Here is a 20,646-nt window from a genome sequence, read left to right as displayed (position 1 = left end):
AATGAGTCAAAAATATCATTTTTGTGCAGCGATAATAAAAGGCGATGCATGATGAAGATGAAATGGAAATTTTTTGTGCTAAAATCAAAGATAACAATGAGCAACTCATTGCTACAAGTAAAGTCATTCCCGACCATTCACTTGTGCATACTGTCATGGATGCATTAGCTTTTACGTGTCATATTTTTGCTTCTACTTGGAGGCTTGTTGCAAAAGGTAATTATAATTATATTAAGTTTGATGCATTGGTCACTTTTTTGTTACAAGAGGCTATGTTAAGAAAAAATAGGGCTAAGAAACATGATATTTATCAAGCTTTTGTTGTTGATTAAAGAAGAGGTAGCAACAATAATATTGCTACTTCCAAAGTTCCTTTCTCAAGTAGCAAACCATCTATGACAAATGCCCCCTATAACAACAATGCACCTAGTAAATTTTGAAATAGGAAAGAAATTTCTTTATAGCAAATATTTCTGAGCTGCTAATCATCTGATAAAGCAATGTCCTAATCTAAAGCCTAAAGAGACATATAAGAAAGAAAGTGGATCATCTTCAAATGCAGTCATTGAAAAATCTACAAAGTTTGTTTTTGATGCACAATGGGCTTTTAGTGGGTAGCATAAGTATGACCCTTTTGTCCATAATGCATGCATGATTGAAGGTGGCTGCATATTCACATGTGAGGTATTTTGATAGTGATGCTACAAAGTGCATTACATCTCATTGTGACTTGTTCACTTTTCTTGATGTTGTCTCTAATTGGAATACTATCACTTGTGCCAACCATGCCTCTTTTCCAATTCAAGGAGTCAGAAAGATTGTACTCATTGTAGTTAGTGGTAGTTCTCTCATGCTACCCGATGTACTTTTTGTGTGTGAGATCAACAAGAATTTGTTGTCTATCTTTGCATTAGCAAGAACATATAGCAAGGTAATCAAATCCTTTCACTTGGAACACAATGATAGTCGAGGTGATGAGGACATCCTAGTGAGCTGGATAAAATCAAGCATGGAAAGCTTTTAGTGAGGAGCTATGTAGAGAAGATCAAAGAAGTGACAAGACAATTGCATGAGCCTCCCTCAGAAAAGAGAATGTGTTGCAGATATGATCACAAAGGCATTGCCTCCCTTTGTGTTTGTTACCATGTATATGGTAGTGATGTGTTTTACTTAGGACCACAAAGACACTTTTTCCCCTCACTGGGAGGCTTTTTCCCCCCATGCTTTGTATGTATGCCCATCACTCTAGGCCTATCTTATCTTGTATTTGCACACCAAGTACAGTCTCTATTGTCTTCTCAATCTCCAAGTTGTGTGTGCATTCTTGCAACCCTAAATCTTTTAAAACCCTAACTCCAATCTCTATTGTGTTCTCCATTCCCAAGTTTTGTGTGCATTCTTACAACCCTAACTCTAACACTTTCTCTTCCAACTCTTTTAAAACAGGCCTTTGCTTCTTGATATCCTTTATAGTTTCTTCCTCGTGCATTGTAGGTGGTTCCATTGAGAGGCACGGGATTGAAGTGTTTCCTCTAATTCTTTGGGAGGAGAAAATTGTCGCTTTAGGAGTACGTCATTTTTCAATATGTTTTTTTCTACCTTTGCCCTCATATATCTTCACCTTTTCTCTTTGCCCTTCCTTAATGGATTCTTGGATACCAGAGTCAAAGAAAAGCTTTTTTTGCCTTTTTCACTTCTAAGATATTGCCTCTGATAGTTGTGCTCCTTACACCTTTGCTACCAACTCGCCAATATTGCACGATCTTGCAACTTTTTCAGTTCACTTTCCTCTAGTACCAATAGTTTGGCCTCTTTTTCATTGTCATGCTCAAGGATGGACTTGCCCTTATCTCTTAGTGTAGAAGTGGGTTTCTTAACCTTTTACTCTTCCATTTTCTCATGTTTAGAATCTAATTCCTTTGCATATTTTGACATCAAGGTTTGTAAGGTAGTGAAAGGTATGGTATTGAATAGAGAGACCAATTGACCTTTCACTTGGAGCCATGGGATGATTCTTCACGTTCATGATGGAAAGATCTACAGTGCATTCATGCACTCCCTTCCGCACTTGCCTCTTCCTCTTGTTTCTTTCAGTTGGAGTTTTATTGATGCTTTGAAGGAAAGGAAAGTGACATATGATGATCAAGAAAGTTGATAAGTTGCTTGGGTCCTGGAGATCTTAACCTCCACGGTCCTTTGTTCTAAAGATCTCCAGAAGCATGAGCTTAAGGAGAGGTTGGCCCTATGAAATCTAGCCTTCAATTTTGTGTTATCTAGTGTGAATCTTTTCTTTAATTTTGGCCAGTAGCATGCTAGTGATATGTGTGTGGAAATTTATGTTTTTATATGCCCAAAAATGTGATATATGATAAGGTGAATTTATGCCTACAGCAAGCTAGAAGTAATTAAGGTTTCACCCTCTCCTCTAGGTTCATGAATCAAACGTTGGACAAGGTAGTAGCCTCATTGTGGATGCGGGTATCCTTTTGTGACATGTTTCCCCATAAATCCATCACTTCACAAAGGAGGGTCTTAGAGATAAATAGTGTGCTTCTTATATTCAACCAAGTAATCCCCCTTGCCCTCTACTACTACTAAATGGGATTCCATGTTCTTGCTCTCCCATTCACATGTCCCTAAGCACTTGAGAGGCTACATACACATCAACACCCAAAAGATTAGTAGGAGATCATAGAAACGACCATAAAAAATTCCACTCACTTCCTCTAAGTTTCCAAGTGTGTCACAAGAGGTGGTGTCCTATAGAATCTAAAACAAATTCCCCTCTAAGATGGTTTCTAAAGGTTCCTTTGATGAACAAGCTTGATCACTTTGAGTAGAGGCTTTGAATGCACTTTTGATCATGAAGTCATAGTCACATCAAACCTTGATTGCATGAAAAGCCTATTCAATGGTAAAGCAGACATTTGTGGGGATGGTAGTGTCCTTTGGTTTAATTATGCCCTATGGCATATCATCCATTGGGTGACCCCCTTATTCCCTGCAAATTCTTTGAGAAAAGTTACTTTGATATTCCTTCAAAGGGTAGCTATAGAAGGATGGAATTAAGGCTCTGCTAATACATTCCATGTATTGGGAAAGGTTGAAGGCCTATGCCAAGCATGCAACATTGTTTCAACAAATTCCCTTTACTGTGATGCTTGAGAATTGGAGAGCTTCATCCTCCAAAGGGCTACCCTACATATAAGAGACTCTAGCTTTGATTTTAGAGCGAAAAGCATGGGTGGATGGACCATGGTAGAGGCATGAATAGGGCTAAAAACCCATACCTTATTCAACCTCCAACCCCTCCCTCATGGACTCCACTTGCATCATCCTTTGAGTCATCAACTAGCCACTTTATGATGAACACCGCCACCACACCTCATAGCAGACACTCACCTTCAGCTTCTAGCCTTAACCCTACCCCAACTCCCCTATTTTATGTACACATATTTCTATTACCCATAGATGAGTTCATTTTCTTTCAACCCCTTCTAGCCTTAACCCTACCCCAACTCCCCTATTTTATGTACACATATTTCTATTACCCATAGATGAGTTCATTTTCTTTCAACCCCTTCAACCAATCAATTCGGCCGCGAAGGGCAGCTTGAGCCAATACTCAAGTAGTTTCTCAAAAACTTGCTTCCGCCAAAAAACTAGTAGTACTAAGAGAAGCCCTCGTCATACCCAATACAATAGGCTCGTAAAAAATTGATTTCTTTAAAACACAAGTTATACATTCCACTTTTGATAACTCAACAAGCTCCCTAGGAAGGAATACATTAGTTACCCCATCTTCAGATGCTACAACCCCAGATGCTTGTCACATATATGTACTCCTTGAGACTCATAAACTTTTTGAATTTGATCAACTAGAATTAATTGGCAATGCTCCATACTTCTTCCAGCACCCAGCAAGTGACTCCAGGGATTCCGAATTAATTGAGTAATATTTTGACACCGTCTCTCAAAAAGATCTCCAATTCCTGCTGAAATAGAAGCGATGGAACGGGACTCTAGGAGTTGCTCAACCTTTGGAAGACCTTGAGTAATGTCTCCAGATTTCAATATGTCATACGGCAATGTTATTAACGTATATCCTTCCTTAAGGATATCCCCAAAACTCTTATGGGGATTTGTTGCCGGGGTTGCCAAAAAGGTTTTACTCGTTCTCACTAATGAATAATCTTGGTGGATGGCCATGACTTGGCCAGATTGGAAACATGTCCAATCTCGATGTAGATATCGACTTCCGCTGATCGGTAGTTCTAGACTCGTTAACATTATTTCTCGACTAAACACTCTTGTCGGTAAATAAAAAGGTTTGTCGAAGAAACCTTTTTCAGTGTAAAAATTTATGGGGCATTATAATAGTCATTTACTTTCATCCATCAGATAGAAATCTTGATGTTTTGACTTATCTATCAAATAATCAACGAAACATTTTATGGTAGAAAGGTTTTTGCCGCTGAGTGATAGGTGATGGGGAATCGATGAACAAGAAATAGGTGACAAAGTCCCCACTAGACCTACTTCCTCAGCTTTCCTCTGGCCGAGATTGGAACTTGCTCTTCTACTTTTAATCCATCCCTCTTCAACATTTGGATTTGCATAATTTTCTAAAATACATTTATATTTAGAACTCAATGAGATATTTTTTTATTCCCGCCAATGCAGAAGAAACCATTTTTTGGCCCGTGGAAGTATTTCCCAATTTCTCCTCTGCAACCACCACCCTTGCATCTGTAGCTGAATTATTATGAGAAAAATTGAATGGCGACAAGATAAAAAATGATATGGCTGGTTCCAAAGTCAAATGAATGATACCCTTACAGTTGACGGGTTATTTACAAAACAATTGTTAGCCAAATCAAGTTGAGGAGGAGATGGTTTGCCAAGAGGCGTTGATGTTCGAAAGATTTCATGCACCCTAACTCCTCTTTGTGTAGGGGAAGATACCATCGGATTTACTTGAAGAATTTTTTTGAGCAAATAACTTATTTTCACACCGATGAGAGAGAAATAGTTTTTTTTTCTAGGAAGGGTTTCGTGCAAATATTTCTGCCATTCAATTATCAAACAAAGCCGAACTAATTGAGTAGGCACATCCTTAATTACTTCAAATTTTCCCCATTTTTTCAACAAATGAACAGAAAGGTCTTGGCTTTTGCGCGTCTCTATGTTTTTGGTTTGTCAAAACAAGATGCTACTTGTGCCAGAGAATCGCTGGATAAGTTATACTCGCTAACTGGTGTCATTGGGACAAAGGTTTTTCGTTTTTTGCAAAATGTAAATGGTTGTAGGTAAATCCAATTTTTTACTTCAATGTCATCCAAAATCCTATTACTCGGCACTAGTAATGTATCACCCCGCTTGGATATATTAATTTGCTTCTGTGGATTAGGAACATATCCAAGGAGAATTCTTATTGTAGTAACATCTCTTGATCTCTTTCTCATCCGAATCAATCCACCTAATTTGGTAGTAATATTGTTAGTGATTTGCGCACCTTTTTTAACACTAGCATTATTTGTCACCAAAATAGATGACGAGGGTTCATGCGTAAGATAAACCTCTTCTCGAATCGGGAAGAAATTTCCTTTTCTAACTACCTTGCACCAAGGACGAGAACTTTTATTCCCTATCCCACCATCTAAATGTAGTCTCTTCATATTAATTTCTACAGTGCCATACTCTATGATCCCAAAAAATGATGGTTTAATACTCGAAGTTTTCATAGGTGGCAAAAATGTGATCCTGATCAGAGCCATTGTTTAATTGAACATTGATACTTATGAAATCTAAATTTTTGATATTTTTTGGCATCGTTCCATCAGCAAAGAAACCGAGTTTTCTAGCTTGGCCCACTCCAACCGGACATTTGAAAGGATGGAATTTGGATCTCAAACGTTTTGGCCAATTTGAAAAATATTTTGAATCGGTTCCAAATTCTTGAATCTCTGTTGTAAACATTTACCCTACAAACATGCATTCCCATCGAAAAAAAGGAGGGCACACTCATGGAATCAAAAATCCCTCCTCTTATATAACATAAGTGTTCAATCTTGGTGGGTTATAGGCTCTCTTTATGATGTGGTTCTCAACCTCTTAGAGGAAGTTTCCTCTATCTACTTTGTAGACATCAAGAAACATTATGAGAACATCCCTCATCATGGAGATATTGGACTAACCCCGATTATAACTCCCTCATTAGTTATGCTTTTGATCATTATGGGCCATTTGTCTCCTTCAAAATGTTTCCATCTAGAGTATTAGTGGGACTTGGCCTTCTCAAGCATACACAAATCACCTTTCTTTCTCCAAGGAATAGGTCTTCCAACTCAACACATGGTTAATTGATCACATGTATGTCAAATGCCATGGATATACATACAGATAGGAGGTATACCTAAAAGACTGGCTTGTTCTCCCATTTGGTGTATTCTCTACCTTCATGCCTAGAATTCAACTATGTAGTTCACTATCTAGTGGACCCACTACTTTGGCATTAGCTATCCCAACTCAGATTCCCATTCGAATAGTTTGATGAGATCCTTTATCTTAATAACACGACCCCTCACTTCTTCCTCAAAGATCACCTACCCCCTTGTCTCACTATTAATGATAGAGCCACCACTTGTAATGAATAGATAGGGATTGCCACATCTTTTCTTAGCATGAAGCTTGTGGTATAAGACACGAGGCTATAGAGAACCTGCATTGAAAAGGAGTGGTAGTCTCAACTAAAGTGCTCAAGTTTATTCATTATATCAACAATCGACCTCCAGCAGGGGCTCACAAAGTCATATTGCCAAACTTATCCAATCTTCTTTGGCAATCACTTTGACCTTCAAGCTAGTCAAGATATAAAGGACCTCATACCCACCTTGTGCAATAATGGTTTTGAAAGAATAATGCCAACAAACATAATAATCTCTTTAGTTAGTCTTCATTCTGCTACATAATGCTAATTTTTCTGGCATTGATCACTCATTTAGTGTGAGTGTGATCACACGTGCATATTGAAAATTGTGTAGATGATGATGTAGTATGAATCAACCATACCCTATGGATGCTGCTTGAAAGGGTGGTGGTAATGCGTGTGCTAGTCTCCACCCAACCGTGCTATCTTATAGCCTCCCCCTAGTGTACACACTATCCGGCCATGCTGGTGGCCTTGCCCATAGGACCATGTCCTTACATTACCCCCCCTTGGAGAATTGTTTTTGTCCTCGAAAACGAACGTAGGAAAACGTTTCTTAAGTGCGGAGACATTCTCCCATGTAGAACCTTCTTCAGGTCTATCTAGCCATTTTACCAACACCTGACGTCTGACATGATGTCTGGTGCGAAGCTCATGAAAATCCAAAATCTTTTCGGGCTCATGAGGAATGCTTGGCGATGTGATAAGGTCAATCAACACACCTGTGTCAATGACATTATCATTCTGTCCTAGCTATTTTCGTAAACGGCTAACATGAAAAACATGATGAACTTGTTAGTGCTCTGGAAGAGCTAACTTATAGGCCACTCGACCTATACGTTTGAGAATGGTAAACGGTCCACAATAGCATGGTGAAAGTTTAGCAACTTTTCCCGTCTTCAGACTTTCTGAATGCTCCGGAACTTTGAGGAAAACCTTGTCTCCTTCTTCGAAAGTAGCAAGACGTCGATGCTAACAAACTCGGCACCATATAAATAGTGTCGCCACTTTCGTAAAGCGTGAATTATGGCATAGAGCTCTCTCTCATAGACATAATAATTCTGTTGAGCTCTATCTAACTTTTTACTTTCAAAGGCTATAGGTATTCCCTCCTGAAGAAGTACCGCACCAATAGATTTATCACTAGCATCAGTTTCTACCACAAACGGCTTAAGTGGGTTGACGATTGCTAGGATGGGAGCAGTGGCTATAGCTACCTTGAGCTGTTCAAAACTACGTTTTTGGGCTTCTTCCCAAGAAAAGGTCTTACCTTTTGCTTTAAGTTGATCCGTCATAGGAACAATGATTTTGGCATAGTCACGGATATATTGTCGATAAAATCCAGCCATGCCTAAAAATATTTGAAGCTCCTCACATGACCGAGGTAACGTATCTCTGTTTTTAAAAAAATCGCACTTGCTTTGCTCAGCATACAGTGCGTGCGCTCGTAGCTGTTCAAACACTAATCATAAGTGTTCTATGTGTTCATCTTCAATCTTACTGTAAATGAGAATATCATCAAGGAAAACCACAACAAATTTTCCAAGATAGGGACGTAAGACACTATCCATGAGTGTCATAAATGTAGCTGGAGCATTGGTTAGACCAAAAGGCATAACCAAAAATTCAAAATGCCCGAACCGTGTTCTAAAGGCAGTTTTGGAGATATCTTGCAGTAGGATACGTACCTGGTGGTATCCTGAACGAAGATCTATCTTTATATAGTATCTTGCCCCGTGGAGTTGATCAAACAACTCATCCACTCGAGGCAAAGGATACTTGTTCTTGATGGTTATCGCATTTAATCCGCAATAATCTACACACATGCGCATAGTACCATCTTTCTTTTTTACCAATAAAATATTGGTGATGCCCAAGGCGAAGTGCTAGGTCTAATGAAACCATGAGCGAGGTAGTCAGCCAACTGACTCTCAACCTCCTTGGCTTCTTTAACACTCATACGATAAGGTGGTTTTGCTCGCCGGTTTAGTACCTGGCAAGACATCTATGCCATGCTGCACATCACGTGTCGGTGGTAAACCCGGTGGTAAATCACTTGAGAACACATCACTATACTCCGTGAGTAAGTGAGTCAGCTTTTGCCGTGCAAAAGGAGAAAGTAAACTAGAGTTATGTTGGGATGGAGAATCTTGTAATTCCTATAATGTTTGTTTTACAACAGTCGCACGTTGCTCTATAGAAATAAAATTGGGAGCACTTTGCTCATTAGATTTGTTAACACTTTGTTTATCAGTAGAATTCATTGCACTTTGCATACCATTACTAGAATTCACCGCACTTTGCTCTTGAGAATTCACAAGACTTGGAGACAAGCAGTAACACAAAAAGACTTCATCTATTAAATTTGCTTTTTGCAAAATAGAAAGCTCGGATGTACATATAAGAGGTGCAGATGGTATATTTTTCTCACCAAGCAAAAGCACATGTTTACCATTGGCCATAAAGGATAAGGAGTTGTGTTCATAACTAGTGTGCAATGTGTTTCCTAAACCATGCAGCCACTTCCGTCCTAAAACTACATCAGCACTGTCCATGTTCATAACTTGGAAGTCAAGGGTCATCGTATGATCTTGAACAATAAGCTCAACCCCTTGAAGTACCGTGTCCCATACTTCTTTATTATCCCCAGACATCTGCTCCACCACATACTTGTGAGAGGAGGGAGTCTGTGTAAGCTTCAATATCTTGACTAGCTTATAGTTCAAGAAGTTATGAGTTGCACCATCATCCACTAAATTACGAAACGTTGTGCGTTAATAGTGCCATGCATGCGAATCAAATCATGGGGGCCAAAGGTGGGCTGCCACATTGAAGCAGGCACACAACACTTGTGCTTTTCTTCCATATGAGGAACCTCTACAACACAATGTTTAGGAGATGAATCTAATGTGAGGCGTTTCACCGTGTGCATGGCCTTATCTTTGTCTTGCAAAAGAGGACAATCTTTCTTGTTATGTTGGTCCGAAAGACATCTAAAACACAAATTGTGTTTCTTTGCATGCTCAAAATCAGCAGTGCTGAGAGATCCACGCGGAGTATCTCGTGATTGCTTAGGCTTCTTAGCCTCTTGTGGGCGTGGAGAGGTAGATTGTCTCTTATTCCTCTTGGAACGTGTGAGAGATCTACCTCTCCATTGGCTCTTAGCCACATTGCTCTTAGCAAAAGTATTCTTAGAGTAGGGAAAATTTCCTTTTCTCTCTTGGTCATTATCATATCTTTGTGCATGACTAATGGCTTCTTCCAAAGTTTTTGGATGTTGGGTCTTAACATGAAGACGATAGTCTTTGTCAAGACCCCTATTAAGACCCCGTATCTTTTGGAATTCATATAAACCTTCTAGTTTTAATATGATTTTCCGATACTTTGAAAGATACTGTGTGAGAGAGAGGCCAGACATGCGGCATGCATCTCATGCTAACCAATTCTTATCTTCTTCATTGGAGTCCAAAAACTCTTTGGAGAAAAAAGCTTGAAACGCAGCCCAAGACGAAGGACGAGCATCTATTGGAAATGTCATCCACCACTTATAGGCCTTGCCTTTAAGAGATAGACTTGTTTCCACAGCCGTCTTTATATCCCGGGTGTGTCTCAATCTATGAATATCACTCCATTTGTGTAAGAACGTATTGACCGCATCCTTGTTGCGATCACGCTCTTCCCTGTGAAACTCAAGAATGGTGATATTCTTAAGTAATGCATTGCTACCTTCTGCATCTTCGGCGACACTTTTCTCTTGGACTCCTTGAGTCGTGCGAGCTCGGTTCCCTTGAACTGTGCCACTTGTGGCTCCTTGAGTTGTCTGTGAAGTAATAAATTTCACAAGTAACTCTGTAAGATTGGTACCATTTGCATTGAGTGCAGAGAGGTTTCTTTCAAGTACGCTTTGGCGATGTTCCAAAGTCTTGAAAGAAGCCATATCTACAAGCCCATGATCTCCTAGATCATCATCATCATGCATATTAGTGTCAACAGTACCTGTGGTGCCCTGATTTTGATCTACGTGCTCAAAATCAAACGTGTGTGTAGGTGGGATATCCTCATTGGCCATGGTAAACACACACTAATGCAAAGAGAGAAAAAGAAACAACAACTTGTACCTTGAGAAATTGAAGTCTTTGTGTTTTGTATGCTCTGCGATTTGCGTTGCATGTGAACCTCGCCTTGCAAGAATTTGAGCGCTTCACTTGTCGTTCCTTGTAAGAACACCTTTGATGATTCTTCACAAAAACTCGTCGTTTTTGTGTAGGTTTTTCTTCACATTGAAGCTACCTCCTTGAGGAAAAAAGAATGTTTGGAGGAAAACTTGCCTTCCTCCAAGAAGTGAAAAGGAAGGGTAAAGCTACTTCCTTGAAGTTTGAAGCTTTCCCTTTCCTTCTAGTTTTCCTTTCAACACAAGTAGACTATCTTTTCTAGTTATTCACAACAAGGGCCAATAGCTTGATGATAAAGTGTTGGCCTCTTACCCTCATGGGGTGGGTTCAACCCTCCTTCATGTAAGGGTTAAGCGGGCCTTCATGCATGTGCAACCAATTGCGCCAACAACAGAAGCCTTTGGTGCCGCACATTTGTGGGTCGAGTTTGCCTTGGTCACCCGCTTGGAGGGCGTAGGTGGGGCGACCGCAGTCGGTTGTCGCTGTCTGACTACGCGTTGCTTGCACAAAAAAATTGTGCTCGTCTTTTTTTTGCTGCACAACGGAGACGTCGCTGTCTGCGGAATGTGGGAGAGAAGCAGGGCATCGCACATGCAAGCCGCTTTTAGCCTCCTCCCAAAAATAACTCGGATACCAGTGAAAGGGCGGTGGTAACGCTGTCTGTCCACGCGCTGCTCGCACAGAAAACTATGCCTGTCTTCTTTTTGCTGCACAACGGAGACGTTGCTGTCTGCGGAACGTGGGAGAGAAGCAAGGCGTCGCACATGCAAGCCGCTTTTAGCCTCCTCCCAAAAATAGCTTGGATACCAATGAAAGGGCGGTGGTAATGCGTGTGTTAGTCTCCACCCAACCGTGCTATCTTATAGCCTCCCCCTAGCGTACACACTGTCCGGCCGTGCCGGTGGCCTTGCCCATAGGACCCATGTCCTTACACTGCTACACAAAATCTCAACATTCTTCCACGTAGATCACTTAAGTGCGGGTGTGATTACACACACATATAGGCAAATATGATTTTGGTATATATGGTGATGTGCTATGATTTAACCACACCCTATCAAAACATTCTTCCATGCATGCTTGTGTGAAAGGTTAGCCTTGCTTTTTCATAGGTGGGGCTTTCATTAAAGGTCATGAGTTAATTAATGCCCTCCTTATCCACCTACTATTGTGGAACACTAAACATACTACTACATTCTATCGCAACCCTCCATTTGTAGGCAATGTAGATGTGTTTGGAGGGCTTTTGCAAAGACTGTTTTACCAATTAAAGAACTCATTAGGGGTAGAAGCCAAAAGAGGGGATGAATGGAGACCATCTAAGGCATGCTAAAAACAAGATGAGCCCACCTAAATACTCACCCACTCAATAAAGCTTACGATTACCCATAACCTCCCCATCTAAATCCTCATGGAGTTCTTCAAATGCTTACCGCAACAATGGAATGTAGAATTGCACACCATCTTCTACCTCTCTCTCAACTTCTCCTTATAAAACCAAAATGTCCATAATCCCACTCGTGCCTCTACTACAAAAGTGTGCATTGTGTGTTGTTGAGACTAGATATCTTAAGAAAGCTTCAGGTAAGGGTCTCAATTACACCTATCTAGGCCACAAAACACACACAAGGCTAGAGAAGAGCTATGAAATGTCATTATGCTCAATGATAACAAGGCCTATAATACATGCAATCATCATAAAAAGCACATATTAATAGTATACTTTGAAAGATACTACCACATAAATAAAGGATACTTACAAGATTTTGAAAGTATTAATACTTACAAGATTTCGAAAGTATTAATACTTACAAGATACTATTAATACTTACATATTAATAGTATACTTTGAAAGATACTACCACATAAATAAAGGATACTTACAAGATTTTTTAAGCGGTCTCTTTTGGAGCTCTAATAGCTTTTTAAAATTCGGGTGCATGCAACATGGATAAAACCCCCCAATAACCTAGTTATTAATTGCAAAGCCTATGTGGTACATGAGGAACTTATGAGATCAAGTGAAGTAGATTTCAAACCCATTCAGGTTGCCAAGATAAATTTTGATGCCACTTCAATTTTTGATATCCCTATCAAAAAACGAGGCTATTCATTGTTATATTAGCAACATTTTTTTGTGGTGGAACCCAAAAGCCTTTCGACAAGAATGATGTGTTTTTGGACATTCCCCAAATATATATTGTGCATCTCTCTCTTCTCTCTACAAAGAAAATGCTCTCGCTCTATCAAAAAGAAAATGCATATTCTTTTGCCAAATAAAATGTTTTTTAGAGTCATTAAGACTTTTCTAATGAAAAGTAAAGGAAAAATTACCAAAATACCCCTCTAATTTGTGGAAATTCCCAAATTACCCCTCAAATACAAAATTTTTCCAGATTACACCAAATATTTTGTCACAAATTTCCAAAACGCCCTTCAAATTTTCCAAAATTCTCAGAATACCCCTGGTTGTGAGATTAAATATCTCCAAAGATAAAAACATTTGTACCTTTTCATAAGAAGAGTCATTGTCTATAAATACAAGTTGCTAAAACTAGAAGTGGAGTTGGTTCATTATTTTTGGGCATAATTGCCTTTTTTTTGAAAACATATCTCAATTGTCAGAAAGGAATAAAGCTTAGAAAATATTGAACAATCCAACCAAAATAGTTACCGGGGTATTTTGGGAATTTTTAAAATGTGAGGGGTATTTTGGGAATTTCCACAAATTAGAGGGGTATTTTAGTAATTTTGCCTAAAGTATCTTTTAAATAAATTCTTATTCTTATGGAAATCTCACTCCAAAGTGTCGCAAGCTCTAAACCCTGTGAGTGGAGCGAGCGATGGCATCGAGAATGAGACGGATGCGCCTCTCTGCATTGCACTGTCGGCTGCTCTGCAGAAGCTCGACCTCACTTCCTTCTCATCGTGGTAAGCACAGACAGATTCTACTAGTCATTTTTAAACACACAGTATCTATAGCTTGCATTACCCGTTTTTACACTCTTTTGCTACATTTTTCCAGAAATTTTCTCTTACACTTTCTCACCAAGCCAGCGATTTTTCTCCGCTGGCCGTTCATGGAAGCCAGTAACAGAGAAGCAGGTATTTCTCATCAGTACCCTCAGTAAATTCTATATCCAAGTTTGTTTGAAAATCATTTCTGTGAAGAAACTATTTGTACATGTCAGAATTTGATTGTTTGCAAACTTGTATGTGGTAATGTCGTAGAAGCACTTCAATTATTTGCAAATTGGTGAAGATTGTGATTTCTCAATGTCTCTTGTAGTTAATCAATGTTACCATTGAAAGTATTTCTGCTATTTGCTGAGGAAATAACCAGCTAAAGTTATGCGCATGTGGACATCCCTAAAACGTACCTAGATATTCTTTAGTGATTTTCCATTTATTTTTGTCTTTCGTCTTCCCAGTTGGATAGGAAAAATTCCCTAGGGATATATTATGGTCATCACTTTTGTATCCATCTAGTTATAGGGCTCCCCATAGGCCCTTCATATTGGGCCCTGTCGAATATAAATGACTCTTTAAAAATGTTTAGTTCCTCATAGCAAAGTCCTTCTCCAAGCTTTCCACGTTAAGTAATTCAAAGTCTTGAAGAGAAGAGAGTGGGAAACTTATTGTTGAACATAAAAAAATGAAATGCCCCCGAATACCAAATCACAAAGGGCCCTTTAGAGTTAGAGTGTGGTTGAAGGACCTTGTACATAAGAGGATGTATTAGATTATGTATTTCATTTAATAAGATACTATAAAATAGTAAAGGATGTATGATGCGACCCTTTTAAGTTTTATCTGTAAAGGGCCCTCCAAAAGCACTTTCAAAGGGCCTATGGGGCATCACTCTTAGGGTTATTGGCGCAATCTTAAGCTGTCTCAGCCATCTTTCACAATATCTCTCAAATAATAGTTCTTGAGTTCAAGACTTGTTGGATAGAGCTTTGAGGCCTCTTGGGACGTTCCTACGACGTTAAACCTTCTCTTCTCATTTGTGTGTGCATGCACGTGCGTGTGTTTGAAAAAGAGGAGGGCACAAGAAGGCCAATTTTCGAAGGCTATTGCTAAAAATTCAGCATCGACGGAGTTCACTCCCATCCCCCGAGCATGCGAAGTGCCAGAGAAGACAATTGGTTGTGTACCCATTGGAAGGCCTGTGGGTGAGACTACACATGCAAGTGAGGGAAACCAAGTACTTGTTTGCTCTTGTTTGTTGGTAACTCCATAGTGATTTTTCAGCTCATACACTTGCAATTTTGGAGAAATAACTTATTCTTGTGAAGGGGCCCTACCGTTCCGGGTTAGGGTTAGGTCACTCTCCATCTTTACTCCCTATCTCACTAACCTATCCTTCCCTCAGTCTCTCAAGCTCTCCATGCTCTACATCTCTATGCATCTATTATGTTGTATCTCTATACATTTATGTCTCTCTCTCTCTCTCTCTCTCTCTCTCTCTCTCTCTTTCAAGATCTTGCCGAAAATTTGTATTTTACATGTGCCAAATTCATCCCTAATCTTTTGTGCAAAGTGTCATTGGCAACAATATGCATGTGGTGTATCAAAGGTGAGGTTCATTGGTATCAAAGTGGAGTTACCTTCCTTACTGTCTAGATAATTGAAGGCAGTCTTGGAGCTAGAAGACTTTTGTTGACATAAAGATATCAAGGGATAAAGAGTGATTGAAGTTAATAACACACTCCATCCACTCAAACGAATCCTCTTCCTCAATTAGAGAATCTTCCTTCAAGAGTAGCGGCCATGAGAAATCAACTCGTCGACGTGGAGAAGATACTCCATCATCATCTCATGTTTACAACCTTAAAGAAGAGGGGTTGACAACTCTTGAAATGAAGCTTCTCCAACGTTTCAAAGAGATGGAGAATTTGCTGGTAGATCTCGATGTGCAATCAGAGGTGGCTAGGAAGGTAGACACAATTTCAAAGGTATCTCACTTTGAAGATTTTATTAAAAGTTTTGATCTTGGAGACCCAATTGTGTTTGTGAAGGAATATCTATTAAAGAAGGATATTGTTGGTCAAGACTCATCCTAAAATGCCATTTTTGTCACGTGACACATCCAAACCCTATGTGTCCGTGGACAAGCTACACCACATCAGGGTTCAATCAGTCGAGTCAGTTTAGATTAGCAGTGATCTGGCACATTTGTGAGTCTATTCGTAGACCGTGCATGCCCAGTCACTTAGCATAGATGCATATCCTCCAGTTGCACACAGCATGATCATCGGAATTCCCATCAGAATCCATTAGTATCAGTTAGGGGAATTTTCCAGTGCATTTAGCCTATTTTCCTATTTTTGGTTATTTTCACTTATTATTTTTAAGTGACTTTCCAACAAAAGTAGGTAGGGCAATTTTGCTAAGTTAATATATAAGCAAACCCAAGTTAGCACTTTCTGGCAGAAGAGGCAGCAGGAGCTTCCCGCTCAACAGGCAACTTCTCAGCAGCACCCCCCCCTCATGACCCTCTAGCGTTTTTGCATTCTCACCCCATCCTTGGCGCTCCCTTCCACAACAGGCCATCGCCATCGATCATTAGCATCCTAGCGTTTGCAGATCCCTACCATCGCCAGGAGATTCACCAGCTTCCCTAGCGTTTTCCCAAAACAGTCCAATCAGCGTTTTTGGATTGCAGATGCAGATCAGCCTAGCGTTTTTGGCTAGCAGCAGGACCCATCAGCGTTTTTGATTCTCAGCCCTTACCGCAGCAGATACACACAGTTTTCAGCCTATGACACAGTAGCAGATCAGCCCCAAGTTGGTTGCAGATGTTCCCCCATTTTCAGCCATAAAAACGCAGCCAAAACAGTCATTTTCAGCCACCGAAACAGTCACGAAATTCAGCGATTAGAAGATCTCAGATTTCAGCCATCAAGTCGTCGTCGTCATCACTGTCGTTGTCATCGGCATAGTCCCATTGCATCAGTCCATTGCATACGCATTGTACACCTTTGTGCAATCAAAGTAGACCACTCTCGCCGACGAGAGTGGGGCCTTCGGAGGAGGGTTTTACAACCTCTCGGGTGTCGTATCTCTTCTCTCTCCTTCTCTCAGTCTCATTCACTTGCACGCACAATATCCACTCACTTTGTTCGTGATCACAACACTCTACAAGACGGAAGGCTCTCTCCTTCCCTAAGAACTAAAAGGAACCTTGAGCAATAAAGATCACTAATCTTGAGAAAATAGAACATTCATTCCGTTGCACCTTACAATTTTTTTGGAGCCCTATGCAAATGTCACAAAGTGACGATGTGGCATTATAACACCTGCTAAAGCAATTTTTGTCACCCTAATGACATGGCAAGCTGGGGTTTTCTTGGAAAACGAGTTGCAAATTATGAAATACTGACGTATTAGTTCCATTGTAGGGAGGAAGTGTCTTTTAGCGTTAGCTTTTGTATCTGATGCTTTTCAAGGCCTAAGGCCTTTAAATATGTGCCTTGGGGGGATTCTCTAGCAGATCAAAGAGTTGCAGGTTGTAGAGCGATTCTCCTCGGCAGTTGTATCTTTGGCAAGAGCAATAAAAAGAAATACCGGAAGGAGTGGAACTCCGCCACTCCTTGCCTATCGTATGGATTCTCTCTCTCTCTCTCTCTCTCTCTCTCTCTCTAATAGGCTTAGACACCCCAAGCATGAAATCTAGAGGAACACACATGAGACTGCAAAAGAACCTAACAAAACTTCAATAGAGGGAGAGAAAGAAGAGGAGAGTCAACACAAAGTAGCGGAGTTCCACACTAGATGCACTGGTCCCAAAGATTGACACCCCTTTTCGGTATTTCTTTATTATTGATGCTTCACAAGGTAGAATGTCCGACGGTCCTCTCTGTGCAGGGCTCCTAAGCTAATCTGCCAATAGGAGGGCCTTGTCTCTGCTTATAAAGAGCGCAAGGGGCCCAAAAAACAAACAAAATCTACCTATTCTACAAAGCTTCTAGCAATTCTTGAACTACATGTTGTCGCCATTGATGCCTTAGGGTTTCCTCCTCTCGCACCAGGCAATACATGAGCTTTCCGTCTGTCACAAGCTCATGACGTGGCATGACCCCGCCGACAGAAGTGATGACGTGGCAGAAACTGTACGGTATATGACGTGGCAGACTGTACGGCATGGTGCTGCGTGGCAGCAATATGGATTTCTGCATAATGCGCTGACGTGGCAGCGTGTACGGATTTCCGTAATTTGGGCTACCTGTTTTTTGGGGCAGATTTTGGACCAGATGCTTTTGGGATACTTATTTGCTAGTGTCTTCGTTTCGGAAGATTACTTTGAAAGACGAGATTGAGCGGTTTTGCTATGGCTTGCTAAAAGAGATTCGCGACTGTTTTCTAAATTAGATGTCTGACTCTATTCAAAGACTTATGCAACATGCTAAGGTACGATTTGGAACGCAAGCCGGCTCATTCACTTATCTTACGGACAGGATAGTATCCATCTCAACAAGGCAAGAGCCCGCCAGGGAAACCGATTCCAGAGAAAGGGAATCAGATGATAGTGCGTCATAGGGTTCCAATGATTGAGACTGATGTGCCAATGGACAGGGGAAGGTAAAGAAGCTACCCACAGGTCTTAGGGCACAAGGAAAGAAAGAAAAAAGGGAATCGGCTGGTAGTGATTTCCCCAGACCCAGGATAAGATAAGATTTTTGAAGCAAATTAGTATGATCTAGATCTTGTCGGCTGCCTTTTTATGCCGTGCTTGAGACTTCTTAAGAGCCTCGTGCACCTTGGCAAAAGCAGTATCCATATCACAAAATCCCGAGGGACCTCTGCTCTTAGACTCTACGTCTAGATGCCCTCAGAGTGAGGCCCCAGGGGCTCTTATAAAGTTTACAAGAGATAGGAAACCTGTTCTTGATGGTATTATTATTCAATGCACGATAATCAATACACATGCGCCAAGAGCCACCTTCTGTACTAGGAGCACTGGGGAGCAAAAAGGTGAAGAACTAGGCTAAATCAGCCCCTTCCCTAAAAGCTCCTCAACCTGGCCCATAATCTTTCTGCTTAGCCGCACTAACCCTGTAGGTAGGGAGGTTTGTTTGGTGGGCTACACCCTGGCGCCAAATCTATCGTATGGTCCTCAGGCCTCGTCGGCGGCTTGTGATAGTAATGAATCAGAAAAATAATCATTAAACTCTCGCAAAAATGTTGACCTTTCTTTTATCTAACACATATAAATTTGATTGACAACTATATGAAACATCACGTGCAAAAATCAAGTACGCAGAAAGATGATTTTTAATCATAGAAGTGATAGCCGAAGCAAATACAATAGGGATCCAAAACATAAGTTTTGCCCCTATGGTGAAGGGTGATCGTTTTGCCAAAGACATCAAGCACACCTTGTACTCTGAACATCCATGGGATTCCCAGTAGCGCATCACACCCTTCCAATGGCATGATATAGAACTCTTCAGTGTCCACATACGACTGAATATGAAATTTGACTGACAACTATTTGAAACATCACGTGCAAAAATCAAGTACGCAGAAAGATGATTTTTAATCATAGAAGTGATAGCCGAAGCAGAAACAATAGGGATCCAAAACATGAGTTTTGCCCCTATGGTGAAGGGTGATCGTTTTGCACACCATGTACTCTGAACATCCACGGATTCCCAGTAGCGCATCACACCCTTCCAATGGCATGATATAGAACTCTTCAGTGTCCACATACGACTGAATATGTAGACGCAATTTTCTAATAATGGGAGTAACACATTCTGAGTAGCCAGGACATGCCAACCTTGCCTCTGCCGTGTACCCCATCTTCAGCTCTGATAACGAGCGTCATAGCTAACTCTGGTAGATAAAGTTTGCTTTGGCACCTGGGTCAAAGAAGATGAGTGCCGTCTGATCTCTGACTTTACCCCATGCTCTGCATAACTCGCTGATATCTGTACTTGGCCTGTCACCCACCATATTTGGCACCAAACCTGCCGTGGACTTAGGCTTCTTTCCTTTTTTGTCCTCTTTATCATGCGAGTCCGTTGGTTTTTTCCTTTGTGGACAATCTGTAGCAAAGTGACTAGGCTGCTCGCATATAAAGCATTTATTCTCAGCCATCAAGACCTTCTTTTCCTCGAGCGACTTACTCACAAAAGGCTTCCTTTTCAGCTTCTTTGCTTGCGCTCGAGAATTCGTGGCTGACTCCTTATCCTTGTTGACCTTTTTTGACCCGTGTGACGCTTTAGGAGCCGTTTTCTCAAAGGGCTTCTTTGCTGAATTTTTCTTTTGCTGCCCCCCTTTCACGTTGCCCAGAAACCCACTGTCCTCTTCCTTCAACAAGGCAAGACCAGTGTAGGCAACTTCCATAAGCTGAGTTAGGGGTAGCCACTCTGTTCTTTGTACAGTAATCTTGAAGCCCTTTAGGCAGCCCACAACAATACTTCTCAATCTGCTCTATCAGTGGCACAAACATGCAAGAGGTTACTGAGAGCAACGCTTTACAAAACCTCCGATTGTACTCCTGTAGGCTCTTGCAAGTAGCCGCAGTGAGTTGGTGCCAATCTGTCACGATTGTGACTATGTTAATAGTATTACATCTACTCCTAGTTGCAAATACGCGAAGTGCCATGCCAAGGAGGATCCCTACGCTTGGATGGTCACACCCCTTCGCCCAAAAGACGTGTCTCTTCACCAAAAGCCACACTCCTTCGACGACTGGTCACACCACTTCGCTCTACGGTTGCGACTCTTCGTCCAATGGTTGCAGCTCTTCACCAA

At 40.8% G+C, this 20,646-nt stretch overlaps 1 protein-coding gene across 1 annotated transcript in view; it reads left to right on the top strand.

The window, feature by feature from the left end:
* The first annotated feature begins 13,675 nt into the window (after positions 1-13,675).
* Positions 13,676-20,646, top strand: part of LOC147456564 (putative 3-hydroxyisobutyryl-CoA hydrolase 2) — a 133,288-nt gene continuing 126,317 nt past the window's right edge. The window contains exons 1-2 of the mRNA XM_086514994.1: positions 13,676-13,812; positions 13,907-13,986. Coding sequence (XP_086371120.1) covers positions 13,725-13,812; positions 13,907-13,986 — 168 coding nt within the window. The 5' untranslated portion in view covers positions 13,676-13,724. The remainder of the gene's footprint in view (positions 13,813-13,906; positions 13,987-20,646) is intronic.

The sequence above is a fragment of the Adiantum capillus-veneris genome, chromosome 6, assembly GCF_014529385.1.
Source record: "Adiantum capillus-veneris isolate H3 chromosome 6, ASM1452938v2, whole genome shotgun sequence".
NCBI lineage: Eukaryota > Viridiplantae > Streptophyta > Polypodiopsida > Polypodiales > Pteridaceae > Adiantum > Adiantum capillus-veneris.
This window is presented reverse-complemented; position numbering and strand designations above follow the sequence as displayed.